The following is a 17924-nucleotide window of genomic DNA, read 5'->3' as shown; positions in this document are numbered from 1 at the left end:
TGTATGTGACAAATAAAAAATCTTGAATCTTGAATCTTGAATATGAATGTAATTATAGCAAATACAGCAGGGAGAGAAGTTAACTATTATTATTAGGCAGCTGTTGTACTCTATCCTGATTGGTCAATACTGGCAGTTAGCCGGTCAGTTATTACTTAATGATGACCGTTGCCACGGGCAACCAGTTCTCCACCTGGACTGACGTCCCTCTGCCTATGCACTTCAACCCAACATTGACCGCTAACTGAGGAAAAGTATAAATGTCACATTTGACATTGATAAATGTAAATGCATTTATTATTTGTGGGATGAATAATTTGCCATGTTGACACAGCTACGTTGTTGTGGACTATTTTTCTAAGTGGAAGTTCTTGAATTAGCCACAATAGTCATATATCACGCATCCATTTATTTCATAGGTAGCTGTGAAATAAGCTGGATAATGTAACCCCCTCGAGAGCAATGCAAGATGCCGTATACTGTGCATTCTTATGACAGTGAAGTTGTATAAACACAGGTTCTACAGGGTCATATCGCTGTAGAACCTCCAGGGGAAAAAAAAGTAATTGATACATTTTGACAAACTATTTTAAGAAATACTATATTGTTTGAACAGTGGCATTGGGCAAAGACTGCACAATGTCTGCCCTGCAAGGTTACTAATGAGAACGGAAACAGACACCAATTGGAAGAGTAAAAAATAAAACCAAATTGTTTATTCAACCGAATCCCATCCACGAGAACTAACTGAAATACTAACAACAAAAACTGATCCCTCATTTCTCGACCTTAAGGTCTCTGTTTCGAGTCTCAGTTTACGAGCAGGTTTGACTATGAATAAATTATTTCAATTAAAATGGGATGAAGTGTTTTAATTGAAATGTTAAGTATCTTTTTTTTGAATATCTTAATGTTTCGTTGATATTGTACATAATTGATACCTCCCATCTACCTCTACAGGGCGCTTGTGGCACTGAGTGCTCACCCTGAATAACAACTAAGTTCCCCCTCTTCCAACATCTGGACCTTTTTCTGGGTTTCCTCTTTATGTCTGTGTCAGTCAACCAAGTTTCACATACTATAGTTTTACCGCACACAAAATTAGTAATTAAAAATTTTAATTAAAATTAAATTCGAAAATAAGTAAATAAATCACATTGTGACCTAGTCCTGACTGCAATACTAATACCACAGGAGCCAAAAATGGATGTCGTTCCCTTCACCTTACAACTGGAAAAACATGCAATGTTCATGGAAAAAAATATTGCACACCCACAAATGAGAGCTCCAATATGAAAAAAAGGGCCTTTATTTAGTCGTTTTCTTCAACATATGGCTTTGAATTTCTGTAATTACAAAGAGGTTTTACAAAAAACAGTTTCAAAAAAGACGCAATAAATGTTGCACGGGCAGAACTCGGAAGAAGCAGACGACACTGCGATAGTTAAAAAGTCCGCGATAGTTTAAGTCCACGATCGTCTTCGTAGTTCGGCGTACAAAGGGGAGGAACAAATAAAAAAAAACAAGACAGCAGTACAACGTAAGGACGTGGATCCGGTGTCACGTGCCAAAGCGGTTTACAGACGGGGGATACAAAAAGCTAGAACGGTTTCCCTTTCCTGCATCGGACGACCCTTTTCCTACACCTTGACCTTTCGGCGATCCGGTAAACGCGTTGGCTGTTACAAAATAAATCTACTACCTGAAGTCTTTCCACAGAAGGGCAGTTGAGTTTGTTTGTGTGACCCCTCCCCCCAAATCCGACAGTAATCGCCTTACCGGTATGGCTCATAAATAAACAACTGCAAAGAAAAGGCGCATACAGCATTTAGGGAAATTTGATATTTCTGGTAGTGGGCAGTGTTGAAACACGCCGTTGAATCAGGAAAAAAAAATAATAATAAAAGGGGTATCTGATACATTTTTTTTTTTAAAGATAACATTTAGTGGTGTTGTCCACATGATGCTCGTGTTATGAACCATTTTTAATTATCATCAATATTATTTGTAAATCTACAGACTCAGCTGACGAAAAGCTAAATGCAACAGTATTTTCTAAATATCTCGGAAATTTTTTACAGCGATTCCATTTTACGCTCCGATTCAAAAGCTCAGTTAGAAAAAAACGTAAAAAAAAAATCAACGTCATTTGTATGTTCGATCACGGCATGAGCAAAATTTGATCAGTGGGGATTCCTTTTTCAATCCCACCCTCAGCATGTGTTTTGAGAAGAGTCCCCAAGTTCTGCTCTTAAAAAAATAAATAAAAGTTTTTTTTGTGTTTTTTTTTTTTGCATCAACAGAAAATGGAGTCTTTTTTCATACACAAAGTCTGCGCTGTAGACTGGACTCATGTCTCCCGTCTGGCCTTCTTCTTCTTCGCTGGCTTGGAAGCTTGGTTCTCGTCTAGGTTTTCTGAGGATGAAGAAAAAATACAAAATAAAAGTAAAAATTTAAAATAAAAAGAGCAATCAGTAATGCAAAGACAAAGATATTTGACCAGTCCAATACATTTGCATGGTTTCCTTTTTCCATTTAAAGAAGGGATGTTTAAAAATAAAAAATAAAATAAAAATAAATAAATCTTTTTTTTTTTAGCCATCATTAAAAACTTTCCACAGCTTGCAATTCAGTTTCACTCTGGAAATTATGTTCTTGAAGAGAAAGGGTGGAATTTAACAACTCAAGACAGTAAAGCCTAATGCGATCTTGAAGGAAAATTAATAATGACTTATGGGGCAGTTTGGCAGAAACAGATTAGGATTTATTTTAGACCAAAATCACACTTTTAGTCTGGACTGACCGAAATGGCCTTTCCTCAGTTATGGTTTAAATAGTCTCAGACTTGCCATGGTCTTGGGGGAAAAAAAACAACCCAAAAACCAACATTTCCAGGAGGAAGATGAGAGATAATCTATGTCTAAGTGGAGTCTTAAATTAAACCTGGCCAGACGCAGGTTTATCTTTGGATTAATAGACGTGAGCCTCCAGGTCACCCATGATAGAGCACACACACACCTCTCTGGCAGCGAACACACACACACACACACACAATGAAAGTAGAGATGTGAATGTATGACAATCTCAGAGGCTTTTGAACAAGTGCATCACCTCAAGAATATTGTTATGTCATTTTTTTTTTTTAATTATTGTTAATGTTTACAACAGTCATTTTGCTGTTCTCTGCTACTAGACAAACAAAGTTGTACCGCATTGTAATGTAATAACCTTGTTATATTTATCTTTTAATAAAAATCAAAAATGTAATGCCCTCAATGTTGTGTGAATTTTTCCCCCATCAAAAATGGTATACAATATCAATATTTTTCAAAGTCTTGTATCGAAGTTAGATATTCCAATTTCATGACAACACTAGGACCTGACTAGTCCTTCATTACTATAGTCTAGGACTTACTAGTCTCCAACTAATTCATCTTAAATCAGGCAACGTCCCAGAAAGGAATTTTTTGATTCTGTATTAATTGAAGTAGGGTTATCCTAGTCCTGATTTAGATTAAACCTGCAAAACCCCCTTCTAAATGTTGTAGCAACTGTGTTTGAAGCCAGGTGGACTTTAGGATATAGTTATGCTTGTATATGCTTAGTAGCATTTTGTTGAAAAAAGACAACCAGGGAACTAGAGGACAAGCTGTAATTCTATATTATCCACAGTTCCTGGGAGGGCTGTGTTCATTACTTTGCGTTGCCGGTGCTGGGAGGTCGTTCCGCTCGGCAGTCGGATCTCCGACGGCCGGCTTCTGTGGCACTTGTGTGACGGGGGGTTTCTGGGATGCCGTCTCCTTCGGTCGCTCTCCTCTCATCTGGAGAACGGTAAAACGCAAAAAACGCAGAGCAGCTTGTTGATTCCTTGCAAGGTTGGTGCTGCTGGCCGCTAGAATTCTATCTTACTGGCAATACTGACCTCGGCGACCACTTTGACGGGCTGGACTGGGGGAACGGGTGCCTGGGCAGGCTGCTGCTTCTTCTTCTTCTTGACGAGGGCGTCGGGGGCTGCAACCTTTTCCGGCTCCTCGACCTCCTGAAGAAGCAAGGTCATGCAGTGCAGCCAGACAGGGCTTTTCAACCTTTGCTCACATACTGGTTTGAACACCCCCCCCCCCCCCCCCCCCCAAAAAAAAAAACCCACATGGTTATCATCAACATGACGTATGCGCTTCCATCAAATTATTGCCATAACTAGTTTATTGCCAGTAGTCATATTAGTTTGTTAGTAACTGCATTCACCTGAACACCTGGACCGACCTCAACGGTCTTCCTCTTCTTCTTCTTCTTCTTCCTCTTGGCTATGGCCATGCTGTCAGCTGTCGTCTCTGCCTTTTCCTTCTCGTCGTCATCCTCGTCCTCAGGAAGATACAAAACACATAAAATCAGTTTTCATAGGCAACTTTCAGCCAATCATTCCAGCCATATTTAATTTGCAGAGAACTTGGTGCAATGCTCTCATTCAATGAATTATTACAGGTAAGTATAAAATATAGTGTATACATTCTATGTGACACCGAACAGATACAGGCTATGTTGTAAACTGGATGATTCTATGAACTGTTATAACTTTTCTCTAGGTGAGATAGCAAGGTAAGCGATTACGAACTGCAATAAATCCAACCACATTTTTCCACAGAACTTCAGACAGGTAAGTACAAGGATTTTGTGTCCCAACCCCAAACGGGTAAATAGAGTTGGGCTCCTCTGTAGTACGCATGTGTAGCAGGCCACTCTATGGTTCAACAGTATGCTTGGCAGTAGAATTGTTGAGTGATACAGAAGACCTTGTCTAATTTTGACAAAAACATACAATATTGGATAAATGAAATCAGATTAAATGTTTTAAGTTGAGATCACAGCTTCAAAAATTCTAATTTAGGACCGTTTATAGAGTTTTAGAGCCTAATATTTGTCAAACTGACATTTGCAGACCTGCCAACCTTGGGAAAATATTTTGAGCACCACAATAGTGTAACAGGAAGTCTCTGTGGTGTTCTGTGTGTTACTGCAGCTACATTACTCCACCAGTTATTCACACTGCAGCTGTCTTGTAACAAGGCGAATCACATTGTATGCGAGCTACTACGGCTAACTATATATACAGTATAGTATACAAATTTATCTCACTAGGATATACCCCTTGAAATGCATCATCTCTTCAAGTTACTGAACATGTTCACCAACTCGAGATGCACCAATTGCAATTTTCTTGGCCGATTCCTATTTCAGATATTTTTCTAAGTCTGACTTGCAGATTTCAATTACCGATCTGCTGTACGTCAATGACAAATACTGTACATCCTGTAATCTAATCACGCTCATGTAAACGGAAAGCTGCACATATGGACTACCACTGCAATTTTCAGTTACCAAAATAGTGAGATTACTGATTTTGACACTGTGTTTATTGTTCATTATGGAACAATAATAGAACATGAAACTGTCACTGAGTTCCAATAAAATATGGGACTGTCACCAAGTTTCAGTATAATTCAACCTGTAACTCACTGAGTTTTAGTATGGCCCAACATATAACTAACTGTGGCGGACAAAGGGGCATGGTCACGCACCGGCTGCAGACGACAACACAGTTCCCTTTTCCTGGGACCACCAAGTTGCCTCAAATCGCCGCTGATTGATCGAAATCAAGGCAGGGAGTTTTCTTAATGTTTTGTCTGTCTTACAGAGGAGATCGGCGCACGGGCTCGCGAGCAGCCCAAGAGCGGAACGCTATTCTTCCTGAGCCCGAGAGGACTATTACCTTTTTTTTTTTTTTTTTTTTTTTTTAACCTGTGCTGTCAGCACGCTGGGCATACAACACAGAGTATTTGTATGCCATTGCATTCAGGACAGAGTTAGTCTGCAAGTGGAGTTCAAGTTCTCAACCTGCAATGCAACTCTTTTATTAATTCTTAAATCATCAACAACTGCTACAATAACTCTGTCCTGTGGATGACCTGTAGAATGACAAGAGCACAGTTTCCCCCTTTTTGGAGAACTATTTATCATGTTTGGGTCTATAAACAACTGATCACTACTCCAAAAAGGGGAAGAATCACCACGGGTGAGACAAATAAACATAGAAACAAACAACATTTACACAAAAACCTGAACACTGAATGACATGTATTGAAAAACAGTGAATTAGGTCCAGGAAAACTGGAACTACAACTGGTCACGTGGCCTCTTCCTGTCATAATTATGGCAGCAAATGAGGGAGGAAAGGAGAGGAATGCAACCAGGAGGGTGCTGGGGTGCACATGAAGCAGGTGTGTGTGTGTGTGTGTGTGTGTGTGTGTGTGTGTGTGTGTGTGTGTGTGTGTGTGTGTAAGATGTCCACCAGTGAGCATACACGACTCATCCCCATTGGTACTGGTGTAGAAGGTCGGTATGTCGCGGCGCCTCCAAGCAGTGGAAGGGGCCCTGAAGCCCCCCCCCCGAACTCCACAGCCCCATGGACACCATTCGGCTGCAGGAAATCCCCGGGTACCCTGCCCTGCGGCCACAGAAGATCCCCGGACCCCCAGAGAAGCCAGAGGGCCGTGGAGCAACGCCACGCCCAGCCCCGAGGAGCATGACCCAGTCCCAGGGAGCACAAGGAGACCCTGCACCCAGGGGCGCACACATACAACCAACCCCGGGTGCAGGCACAAGACGCAGCTGCCGGCACAGAACCCAGGCCATGGGCGCAAGGCACTGATCAGGGCCCCACGGCGACAGACCGACACCCCGCCCCAGCCACCCGAGACTATTACCAAGCATTACATAAATAGCGCCTCAGATAAACAGTATATATACATAATTGTGGCCGGCGTGCCAAACACTAAAATGGACAAAAAAACTCAAGCCATGTTGGCCCACCACAGCCAGAAAGACTCCGTCTCCCTCCCTGAACCCTTAACTGTGGGAAGAAACCCCCACAAGTGGTGCCTGAGCAGAGACCCCGGGAGTTGATCCGCGGGCTTCGGAAACGCCTCGCTGAAATGGAGGAAGAGTGGGAGAATCTCCGCTGCCAGCTGGGGAGCGTCCTCGCCAGAGTGAGCTCCCTGGAGCCCGCCGTGACCGGCCGCGATTGGCGCTGCCGCCAGGGAGCCGGCCAGAGGACCAGGTCCAGTCCGTCCCTAGGACCCACGCGGGATTCCCCAGGTCCCCAGCCCAGCGCGACGCCCCAGAGAACTATGTCGGGGGGGGGGGGGGGGGGGTACGTCCATCCCCAGGACCCACGCAGGATTTGCTGGGTTCCCAGCCTGTCGCGGTACCCTGGAGGACAATGTCAGGGGTGGCGCTTTGTCTGTCCCCGGGACCCGCCTGGTCCCCAGCCTGTCTCGATGCCCCGAAGGACAATGTCTGGAGAGGCGCTACGTCCGACCCCAGGACATATGCTGATTGGGACGATTAGAGGCAGCTTAGTGGCCGCGGGAAAAGGGAACTGTGCTGTCATATGCAGCCGGTACTTGACCACGCCCCTTTGGCACACTAACATGTCCAGTTAGAACCTCAAATTAAAGACTTTCACTTTAAGTGCAAATATACATTTCTATGGTACTTTGTAAATAAATTGCAATCATTTAAAAAAAACAAAAAAAAAAAAAAAACACTTTTAAGCCGACTGTTCTCACTCCCGTTTACTGGAAGTCTTCCTTCACTCACCGCACATTAAACCAAGTGAATCAAATCGAACGAGTCGTTTAACTGAGTGAGTCTCAAAAAAAGAGTAACCTTTCATCACGAGTGGAGCTCCGCTGTAATTACAGCGATAAATACGCAGTCTGCACAATGTTGTAATATTGTTGGGCGATAAATAATTTATCTAATAGTCTTTGTTTACCTTGTAGTACCTCAAAACAGCTGACATTCTTTATTACACTCTTTTTTGAAAGTCAACTATGTAACTACGTTACATTACGTTGTATCGGGTTTGAGTATTAGAGCATTGGACTACAGTACATGGGCACAGTATGGGCCGTGTAAATTTGACCAGCACAGAATCTGTAAATATATCTGACGCTGATCCTCCGGTGAAAACCGACCAATTCTGTCACCAGTCAATCGATTGGTGCATCTCACGTTTTATATGTTAACATTACGGTCAAATTTTTGTGCTTTAGTAAAACTCTCCCACTTCCCCTTCTACCTCAACAATGCAGCGTTACATCTTGGTGGATAATATCGTACCATTTAGTGCACTGCGTATAAGTGGATTTTTTTTTTGCTTAGCTGGCATTTCGTACCTGCGTATTTTGACTAAGAATTGCGTAGCTGGTACACAAAGTGCATGCAGCTTGGCAGGTCTGCCTTTGAAGCAGGCACATACCATGTCCACCACTGAAACACAGGTTTAGTTAAGAGGTTTTCTTTTTAAGCAACCAGAAGTGGTCAAGCATATTTAACCCGACCAGGCGGCTTTGCCAGAGAAACAGGCTGAAAGATTTCCCACATTTGTCGCACACCCACAGGGCGTTGGTTGACTTACGGCTACTTCGATTAGTAGTTTAACCTTAGCCGGCCCGGGCAGGGTCACCTTCTGGGCTGCCGTAGGGGGCTCTGGGGTGCGCTCTTCATAGTTGCCCCAGGCCTCAGATGGGGCGTCCCAGTCGGAGGTTGGGTCCGCAGAGTTGCCGTCTGAAAAGATAAAAAAAAACAGTCAAGGCTAATATATTTCAGCCGTGGAGTGGAATTCTGGGAAGAGCTGAGCAAGGTTCTGGCTGAAACACAGCCCGGTCTAAGGAGGTGGTCATGAAAATGTGACGATTTTGAACATTACTGAGGGATACCACGATGGCATCACAGACGAACATCAAATCCCCATCACTTCCTTTTGGAAGAAGGAAGTGATAGCCATTGTTCCTCCAAAAGAGAGGGACTCCAGTGTCTGCTCTACCTCTATTCTACCGCTACTCTGTCGGGGAACTGATAAGAGAATCCACCCTTTGTCAATATTGTGACAAAAACATATGCTATGATTTGGTTGTTTACTTGTCAATAAACAGATGTGATAACAATATATATTAAATTTAATCACCTTGTTTTCACAAGCTTCAGTATTGGAACGTTGAGACCAAGTAGGTAAAGGAGGTGGACGAAGGGAGGGAAGCTTTTTGTTTCGACTTACTCAATCCAGACCACTCGTCCACTTGGGGTTGGCCGAGCCATGGCAGGTCAGGCACAGGCTGGGGCTCTGCCGTCACAAATGCACATGTGAGTACTTAAAGTACTTGAAAAAGGTCAGCTCCAGTATTTCTTTGTATATTTGAGGGCTTTAATGTTTTTCCTCCCTCCCTGCAGTAACACACTGATTGCAGTTACATTTTTGACTAACTGATCTGAGCTCCAAAACTTTGATCAAAGTCTATTAACCATGTCTATCATCTTTACAGACAAATCCCTCAGCTCAGAACTTTCCTTTGAGCCATGCTCACTTTCAGTCTCCATTATTGACCCTAGCTTGTAGCCTAGCATGTGAGAATTGCCTTGATGTTTAAGAAAGCATGAAATGTAATTATAGTCACACCTGGTAACTTACAGTTTTTGTTTGGAGGAAAGTCAAGGAAAAGTGCAGGATATTAATTTGGCTTTCTGCCCAGGAAACTATACCACCTGCTGGTAGATTGTTGAACATCTACACATCGTTCCATCTTGCCACGTGGCTGGAGAAACAGCCACCATAGGTACCCCCCCCCCCCCCCCCCCCAGGAATGTCTGGAACTTATAACTTCCAACCCAATGTGTGCACCTCTTACCATTACTGCCGACTCCAAGTCCAGAGAATGATAAGAGATTTAAGTCTGATGTCTTCATATTGCTTTCGATCACAGTCCATGACCCTGAAAATATAGGAGGTAAGTCATTATGAAGAAATTATTAATAAAAACATAGAAATAATGAATGAAGGCCTTTGCATTAGAGGCTATTCAATGTTGTTTTTGGTATTTAGAACTTAGATACTTCAGCAAAAAGTGGACAATATAATAAGGCGCCAAAATCTGTCAAGGAGGGAAGTTTGCAATGTTACATACAAGTGGATGTCTTTGTCCAAAATCACACACACACACACACACACACACACACACACACACACACACACACACACACACACACACACACACACACACACACACACACACACACACACACACACACTTCGTAATGCAGCGCGCCTATTGTTGCAGTTTGGATTTCTATTGATGATTAAAGGACAGGTTCGCCACCCCCCCCCCCAACCCAGGCCTTGTTAAAATGTCGATTATATTAATTTATAACTGTTTATAGCTTCCTAGTTTTGAATAAATAAATAAATAAATAAATAAATAAATAAATAAATAAATAAAAAGAAAATTAAAAAAAAATATTTAACATCATACTTAAGTGAGAAGCTGCAGCAGAGCGGTAAGCTTCTCAATCGTGTAGCATTCAGCGAGGTTGTCCGATGAGTTATGAAGATAGGAATCCTCATTATATTAAGCAAGATTGAAAAATAACCAAATCCTTAAATATTCTCAAAATGATCTAAAACCACCCTGTTCTTTGTCATACAGGATGGCAGGAATGCAATTGCCATGCCAGAAGGCTTAAGGCTGCTTTATAGTTCTGCGTCGAACAGCCGCCTTAGGCATGTCATGGGTGTCTACACCGGTACATTTATTTATGGTTCTGCATCGGGGATTACGCACGTAGACGGCCGAAACACAAGATGGCAGTGTTGAGGCTATTTTAAATGGTAAATGGACTGCATCTTGTATAGCGCTTTTCCAGTCTTGGGACCACTCAAAGCGCTTTACAATACACGTCTCACATTCACCCATTCGTCAATGGCAGCGACAACCGTGCAAGGTGCACACCAGCTCACCGAGAGCACTTTAGGGTTCAGTGTCTTGCTCAAGGACACTTTGACATGGTGCCAGGAGGAACAGGGGATCGAACCAGGAACTCTCTGATTACTGGACGACACGCTCTAACTGCGCCACCATCGCCCGTATTTTAGCACAGAATAAAAACGGATCGCGGCTATTTCACGCCACAAATTGGTCAAATTCTTGGTCTTTATAAATAGAAGACGAACGTATAAATTGACATTTTAAAACCTCCTCAGCCAGCCTCTTATCTATCTGCACCATTTTGTTTTTCCACTGTTGAAGGAAATTAATTGGAAACACTGGAAACGCATAGCGGGAAATAGCGGACCAATCACAGCTCTTACAGACTTGCGTCACACCCAATGCATAGTTACATTTCTGGAGAGGTGCACGTAAGTTACAGCGGCAACCTCTGGTGGCCTAGAGACCCACTGGGTACCTATGGTGGCTATTTAATGCAGAACTATAAAGCAGACTTTAATAGTCACGGTTAAACTCAAGTGGGTTCACTGGGTTAAGAGGCCAGCATATTCTGCATTTTTAATTTTGATCATTTCATATTCATTTCCTCCCTGGTGGAATATATCTCACCTTACCCCCTATAAATTATTGACTAAAAACTGATTTTAGCACTCAACGTTGAAACTCCTAAGCTCTTGTTAAAAGGGTAAACATGATCATGCAAACGAGTGAGTGGCACTATGGGCAAGTCAACTCAAACTCCCAAATTCCAAACCTCTATTTGAGTTATCATTAAGCCCATCGCTGGTGGCCTAGGGTGGGTATCAATCTGCAAAATCACCTGTAGTGTTAATGTTGTAAAGTGCAATGTTTAACTACTAACCACACACTTATTGTTTGGAGGAGAAAAAAAAAAAAAAAAAAAAAAAAAAACAAGTGGGTCGATAGACTTGGGCGAGAGTGTAAAATTTCAATCATCCAATCACGCCCCTCAGCGATCGCCGATAGATGATTTTATCGGGAAAGAGGGGTGCACGTGCATAGAATGTAATGTAATGCGGCAAAGTCGTTGTCATATTCCATTTCTGTGGTCGTAGTTGATTCAGACAATACACTTCACAATGAGGGTTAGAAAAACACAAAGAAAGAACAGTATGAGATTACCGGCTAGCGAATATCTTAAAATGTTTTGTTTTAAAATTATCATCATCATTATTAGAATTATTATTCACCATCAATCTCCGTTCCCCACAGCGAGGCTGGTTCTCGCGTGGCGGTCCAGCGGCCAGGGGCTTGGCTAAATGGATGGGACGGAACCTTGATGACCTTCTCAGCCACGCCCCTAACCGCCTCAGTGCTGCTCACTGAAACCAAGAGAGAAACATCCGATACTCAGATCCAGAACACACACACACCAAGATCAGATTGGCAACACACTTAAAATAGGAGTCCTAAGCCAAGGCTGTGAACTCATCTCCCCAATATGAGTTATGGCTATGTCCTACTCAAGGAATAGTTGAGATTTACCTTGAGGTGTGGCAGCCTCTGACTTATCTGCTTTAACTTTGGAGGGTTCCGCTGAGAAGAAAAGATTAAAAATAAGGTTTCAGTGAATTTGATATTTCAGTGTCTGTGAGCCAAAAAGCCAAGCGGATCTGTTTTAATTTCACCGCTCTATATTGTTATTGACTCAAATTTTCCAGTAGATACCAAACGAGTATCAAAGTAACGTCATCAGTACCTACCGACATAACACATTATTATTATTATTTTTTTTTTTAAACAACACCCACCCCCGCCAACCCCCCGAGAATAAAATAAAAATCCCCAAAGCCCTTATTTACAGGCTGCCGTGTCAACTTGGGAGACCATACGCACACACATTCCACAGAAGCAGGTAACGAAAAATAAAAAAAGGTCTCTCTAGACACCAAATTAGGCCCTTTATCGAACTCACACATTGACTCCCTTACAAACAAAATGAAGGTTGGTACTTTGAACTATTGAAGAAAAACTATTAAAAAATAAATACAATTAATGAATTTAAGTAATTTCCCCCTGGGATTATTAAAGTATTTCTGATTCTGATTAATAAGAAAAAAAAAAAAAAAAAAAAAAAAACACTTATGGACAAATAAGGCTGATTTTTTCCTCTCCATTTTGTTTTGCAAATTGATGTTGAATAAGGTACTATCAACAACTTTTTCCAACTATTGTAGTATACACCTGGACCCTATTTGGGCTGACCTTTCACATGAGGACCGCTTTACCCTTTACATTGAAACTCACCTTTCCTATTTATAAAAATAGGAAAATAAAAACACCACTAATGATACTTATTCCTAGAGAAGGTTCAGCTTATGATCTAGTCATAACATAATGTAGAATGTAGTCTAGATCAAATTTAGGAAACACCCTGGCTGTCGCGTGACATTGATAGAGGACCATATGCTGCCCGACTCTGCCTCAATACCTTTTTTCTTCTTTTGGTTGGTGGGTGTTGGGGCTACCGTGGCCTTGGTCTGCTCTGGGGGAGCGCCGTTGGGGGTGTTTCCGCCTCCGGGACTAGCAGAGCCATCACTGGGGGCCTTGTCCTTCTTGCGCTGCTCACGCTTCTCCTTGTTGCTGACCTTGGTCTCCCATGTACCTGTGAGTGTCACATGATGAGACAGTTATGATTAGGGGACTGTATTGTGAAACTGTGGATGACAAAGTTCACAGTCCTTTTCTGATGCAGCTGAGAGGACTCTCATGGCTGTGTGTGCGCAAGAGTCCGCCTGTTAGGTGGCATTAAAGAGGGTCCATGGAACAACTGGAATCGGGTCGGTTCTAAGTGGAAAGGGACTATAGAGAATTTTCACCTTCTTCTGGCTCTCTGCCGTCAGCTGCCGCAGTCTTTGTGTCCTTTGCTCCCTGTTTGGTTTTCTTCTTGGACTTCTTTACCTGTAGCAACACAAGGAGAGTTGGGCTCCGACCGCAGAAAAATAAACTGCGCATTTATTTTGAGTCTTATATACTTGAGGGGATAAATTAGCCAAAGTAAGGGGTGAAGTGAAGCTGAAGTTAAACTTCTTACTGTGCTCTACTAGTCAGGGGTTAATAACAGTATACTTAAGTGTCAACATGGACCAGATTCTCAAAGGAATGTTTCCAATATCTTGTGGAATCCACACCAAGAAGAATTGAGGCTGTTTTGAGAGCAAATGGAGGCTCTACCCAGTGTTAGTATAGTGTTCCTAAAAAAAGTGCTCACACACACACGCCTTTTAATAACATGGAGCGGCCATGTAGACGACGCTCCGACTGTAGCTTGAGCTTTTTATTTAGAAATGTGCCGAGTGAAAACAAAAAGAAAGTGAAAACGTCCGTTCATGGGAAATACCACTGTAGTCACTATTCATATTTTAAGGCAGCTTACAGGGATGTGTAAATGGGAGGTCTGATGAGTAAATGAATGGCCGTTGTCTACTGGAGGTCACGGCGTTGCTGATGAATTGACTACACCTGACGCTGTCCCTAAGTTGGGAGTTCTTGTCGCATCTGCAAGTTAAGTGGTAACCCAACATTGCCAGCTGGTCTGGCCCCATCACTACAGGATGTAAATGAGAGTAGGGGGGTGGGGGGGTTAAAGAGTCAAAAAAAGAGCTCTGGCACATTCAATAAAGATCATAGACAAGTCATTCTCAGAGTGGGGTCCGTGAAAGGTTTTTGGAGAAAAAAAAACAAAAAACACCTCAACTACTTTTGTGTCATTTTCCTTAAATATTTTATTATTATTGTTATTATAGCTCACATTACACGATTTTCAAGGCCGATTTGAGTAAGGGGTAGTCGTGCCCCAGAATCGTAGCTGTCACTGATATCTGTGTGTAAGTGACAAGACTCAAATCTCTTTATAATCACCCAATCGTTTGATTTCATTGGTGCTAGTCTTCCAAAATTCTTTGAGTCTACGGAAAAGCCTCAAATCAGAGGCAGTTTTCAACAGCCAACGAGATCATATGACTGCTCGATTGCAAAGCCAAAGAAAGCAGCAAATGGGCAACAGTGACTTCAGATTTCAGACTTCTGAAATGGAGGCGGGACTTGTGGCTCATGAGTGTCCAATTAGTGTATAATGTCAGCACTGCAAGAGAGAGATTTCCTCCCCCTTTCTTACCTCGGTAGCCTTTTCTGTCTTGGAGTCTGGTGAAGGTGGCTGGTGATGTGGCACAAACTCTTCAGACACCAGGGCCTCGTCCTGCGGTTCGCCGACCGCCCTCCCGTTAGGCTGGGCGGTCTGAACTTTCTGTAAAAGGAGACGAGGGTTACAAATGGTGGCCAGGGCTACAATTACAGTCCGGAGCAGCGAATGAAGCGAGTAACGGCTCGTTCCAAGCCCAGTGGCCACGTCTGACGCGCCATAGTGAGCGCAATATCTGGGCTACAGTGTTTGTTTCAACGAAGAATGAACAAGACAAAAAAAAAATGAATGAAACGAACAAACGAATGAACGAACGCGACAACCGAGCGTCTTTCTGGTCGGAGTGAGAGTCCGCTTGCATCACCACCGACCGAACAAGGCCTCGGACCCGTCGGTGGCGCTAGCTCGTTAGCCCGTGAGCGCGAGTGAGCTCATCTAGCCCAGTGGAGAGGATGCTACCCGCGCTAGCACCACGCGTTCGGGATCGTCGCTTACCTTCTCGGCTTTCTTTTTCCTTCTCCTCTGCTCGTCGGACTTCGCCGCGGGCTTGGCGGCGCCCGCTTTGACTCCCACGCCGTCGTCGTCGTCCGCGACGGCGGATCGCTTCTTGAAGATGCAGCGGCAGGCCGAGGCCCACAGAGCCGCCATGAGCACCAGCCCGACGCACGCCGCCGAGAGGAGCACCCACGGCGGGATCGGCACGGGCTCCGGCCCCAGATCCAGCCCCAGCTCGGAGCGCACTAGCTCCAGGCCGCCGGACAGCAGCTCGTTCAAACGGCCTGTCAGAACCTTGACCTGCCTTGAGGTCGCATCCCGCCACTCCTCCATTATTGTTTTTGATATCAGTTATTATTCGGACAACACAACGATCCGTTACGCCTGCTTGACTGTGTGCAGCTGCTTTCGACTCCGAAACGCTAGCTAAAAATAACGGAGCGGCGCCGACATGACCGCAAACAATAAAGTCGTCGCTCCACTTTTCCCCCCCGGAACATCCGCCCAACCGAGGCGGCTCGGCCTACATTACCTCGAATACCGCGACCGGTTACCCGCGACTCTCAGTGGGCTGATACCATGGCGCGATGACAGAACTCGCTGTGAAAGTTGGTCAATCTCGTCCTCGGCCTTGTCCGACTGGGAATGACAGCTACAGTGGAAGGGGGCGGGGCCTCTGCATCTCGTGTCCTGATTGGCTACACGTCACACAAAAAAAACCCTTCCAATTAAAACCGCTACGATTGGATTTAGATTCAAGATTCAAGATTCAAGATTTTTATTTGTCACATACATATACATACTTCCATACATATATGCAGTGAAATGTAATATTTACGCCCCCAGCCGCCGTCAAAACGCGAGATTCCTCCTTCTTCCCTCTCGTAACTTTCACCCTGTTAATGCTGCCTTACTTCTCATTATTCAATGTGGTACATTCTTCCCCGTTTTACAATTGATTTTTTTGAATTCACCCCCCAAACCATCTTCTAAATAAGATGACACTTTATTGATCCAACAAGGAAATTCACATGTTACCATAGCAAAACGGTGCGCGTTTAGAAAGAAATAATCATTGAAAAAAACAAAAAAAACAAACATTTGTACACATCTATCAACAAAGGTGAACAGGGAGTATCGCTTTTACAGCCTTTGAACCCAGTGACGCGCAGTCAGGGGAGGCAGGTGAGGCTGTGCCTCCCCTGTCATCATGAGAGGGAAAAGAAACGAAATAATAAAATAACACAAGTATTAATATTTGTCCTCTGGACTATGATTTTGGTGTGGTTCTTAATGTATTTTGACCATTTTTACAGTAAAAATCGCAGAAAATTCTGTATTTCCTGCTTAAATAAACAGAGTCTCCTTCGGAGACCGCTTGTTCCCATTTCTGTGTATGTTTCCAATATGATGGTTGAGGACACCTTTATGTAATAAAAGTATACGTCTTCTTTTCCATGGTGTTCAGTAATGTATTTCACGTACGTGTGTAATATTTACATCTTATTGATATGACATCAATCCACAGGGAAAATGCTTGCCTTGAGGCAGGCAGTACCTCTGCCTCAAGGAGGGCGGCGATAGTGAGCAGCCTGATAGCCTGCCACCAGCCAGGTCACGGTCAACTCGAACCCGTGTGCGAAAAGTAAACACAAGAAGTTTGCTGTGCGGCGCTGTAGAGCTTAGCGACAAGCTGCCATTTCTCGCCCTCAAAATGGAGGATTTGATTTCTAAACTAAGAAAATGTTCAAAGCTGGACTTTCAGTCAAAGCAAGAAGTCATAAATACTGGGAGACCGACGCCAGTTACTTGTTACTCCAGCTTGTGCTCACTATACCTGCAACAACGGCGTCTGTGGAAAGGTCGTTTTCTGCATTGAAAAGGATCAAAACATACAGTCGAAATCGGACTGACCAAGGACGGCTTTCTTCACTGGCAGTTATCTCGATTGAGGCAGAGAGACTTTTAAAAGTCAAAGGAGCCAGAGGACAACAAGAGGACTTTTACAACAAAGTCACGGAGATCTTCGTCCAGAAGGAAAGGCGAATGGACTTCATTTACAAGTAAAGGTAAGATATACTGCAATATACAGTGGCACTGGTGTTTTAAAATGGTTTTCAGCATCCTGTTCGCTCCTGTTCGCTCCTATTCTCTCATCCTATCCTATTGGCATCCTACTGTATGTTTGTAAATCTGACTTGTGAGTCAGTGTTTGAACCCAATATGGGCAGGTGGCAATATTGTCAGAATCCACCAGATACATTCGCCAGGAACATTTACATATACTAGGAATTTGTTCTGGTGAGGCTTTGGAGCGTTAAAATTAAATAGAATATAAACAAAATAGAATAAAAAGTAATGTTAAAATAAGAAAGTATAAATTCTCAAATATAGACAAATAGTCAGAAAAGAAAAGCAAAAAAGTA

General features: G+C 43.2%; 1 protein-coding gene across 4 annotated transcripts; it reads right to left on the bottom strand.

The window, feature by feature from the left end:
- Window positions 1-1286: 1286 nt before the first annotated feature.
- LOC307234062 (protein LYRIC-like) lies at window positions 1287-16832 on the bottom strand. Of its 4 annotated transcripts, none has more exons than XM_080005628.1 (13): window positions 15499-16832; window positions 14980-15108; window positions 13682-13763; window positions 13294-13467; window positions 12348-12398; window positions 12053-12184; window positions 9747-9830; window positions 9119-9184; window positions 8480-8628; window positions 4264-4362; window positions 3923-4039; window positions 3698-3821; window positions 1287-2415 (listed from the first exon to the last, which is right to left on the bottom strand). In XM_080005628.1, the coding sequence occupies exons 1-13, from the start codon at window positions 15829-15831 to the stop codon at window positions 2351-2353; spliced, it is 1605 nt and encodes a 534-aa protein (XP_079861754.1). In that variant the 5' UTR covers window positions 15832-16832; the 3' UTR covers window positions 1287-2350. The 4 variants fall into 4 exon arrangements, with proteins under 4 accessions (XP_079861754.1, XP_079861755.1, XP_079861753.1 ...); XM_080005629.1 differs by having other exon boundaries at window positions 4246-4362; window positions 8528-8628; window positions 15499-16831; XM_080005627.1 differs by having other exon boundaries at window positions 4246-4362; window positions 15499-16830.
- Between the last annotated feature and the right edge of the window lie 1092 nt (window positions 16833-17924).

Source organism: Zeus faber, assembly GCF_960531495.2.
Source record: "Zeus faber genome assembly, chromosome: 8".
Taxonomy (NCBI): Eukaryota; Metazoa; Chordata; class Actinopteri; order Zeiformes; family Zeidae; genus Zeus; species Zeus faber.
This window is presented reverse-complemented; position numbering and strand designations above follow the sequence as displayed.

Excerpts from the sequence above, each read along its gene's own strand:
- LOC307234062 (XM_080005627.1), bottom strand. The coding sequence starts at position 15,831 with ATGGAGGAGTGGCGGGATGCGACCTCAAGGCAGGTCAAGGTTCTGACA. Across the intron at positions 9,831-12,052 it reads GTGGGGAACGGAGATTGATG|GGTCATGGACTGTGATCGAA; the intron begins GTGAATAATAAT and ends CTATATTTTCAG. Across the intron at positions 3,822-3,922 it reads CCGTCAAAGTGGTCGCCGAG|ATGAGAGGAGAGCGACCGAA; the intron begins GTCAGTATTGCC and ends ACCGTTCTCCAG.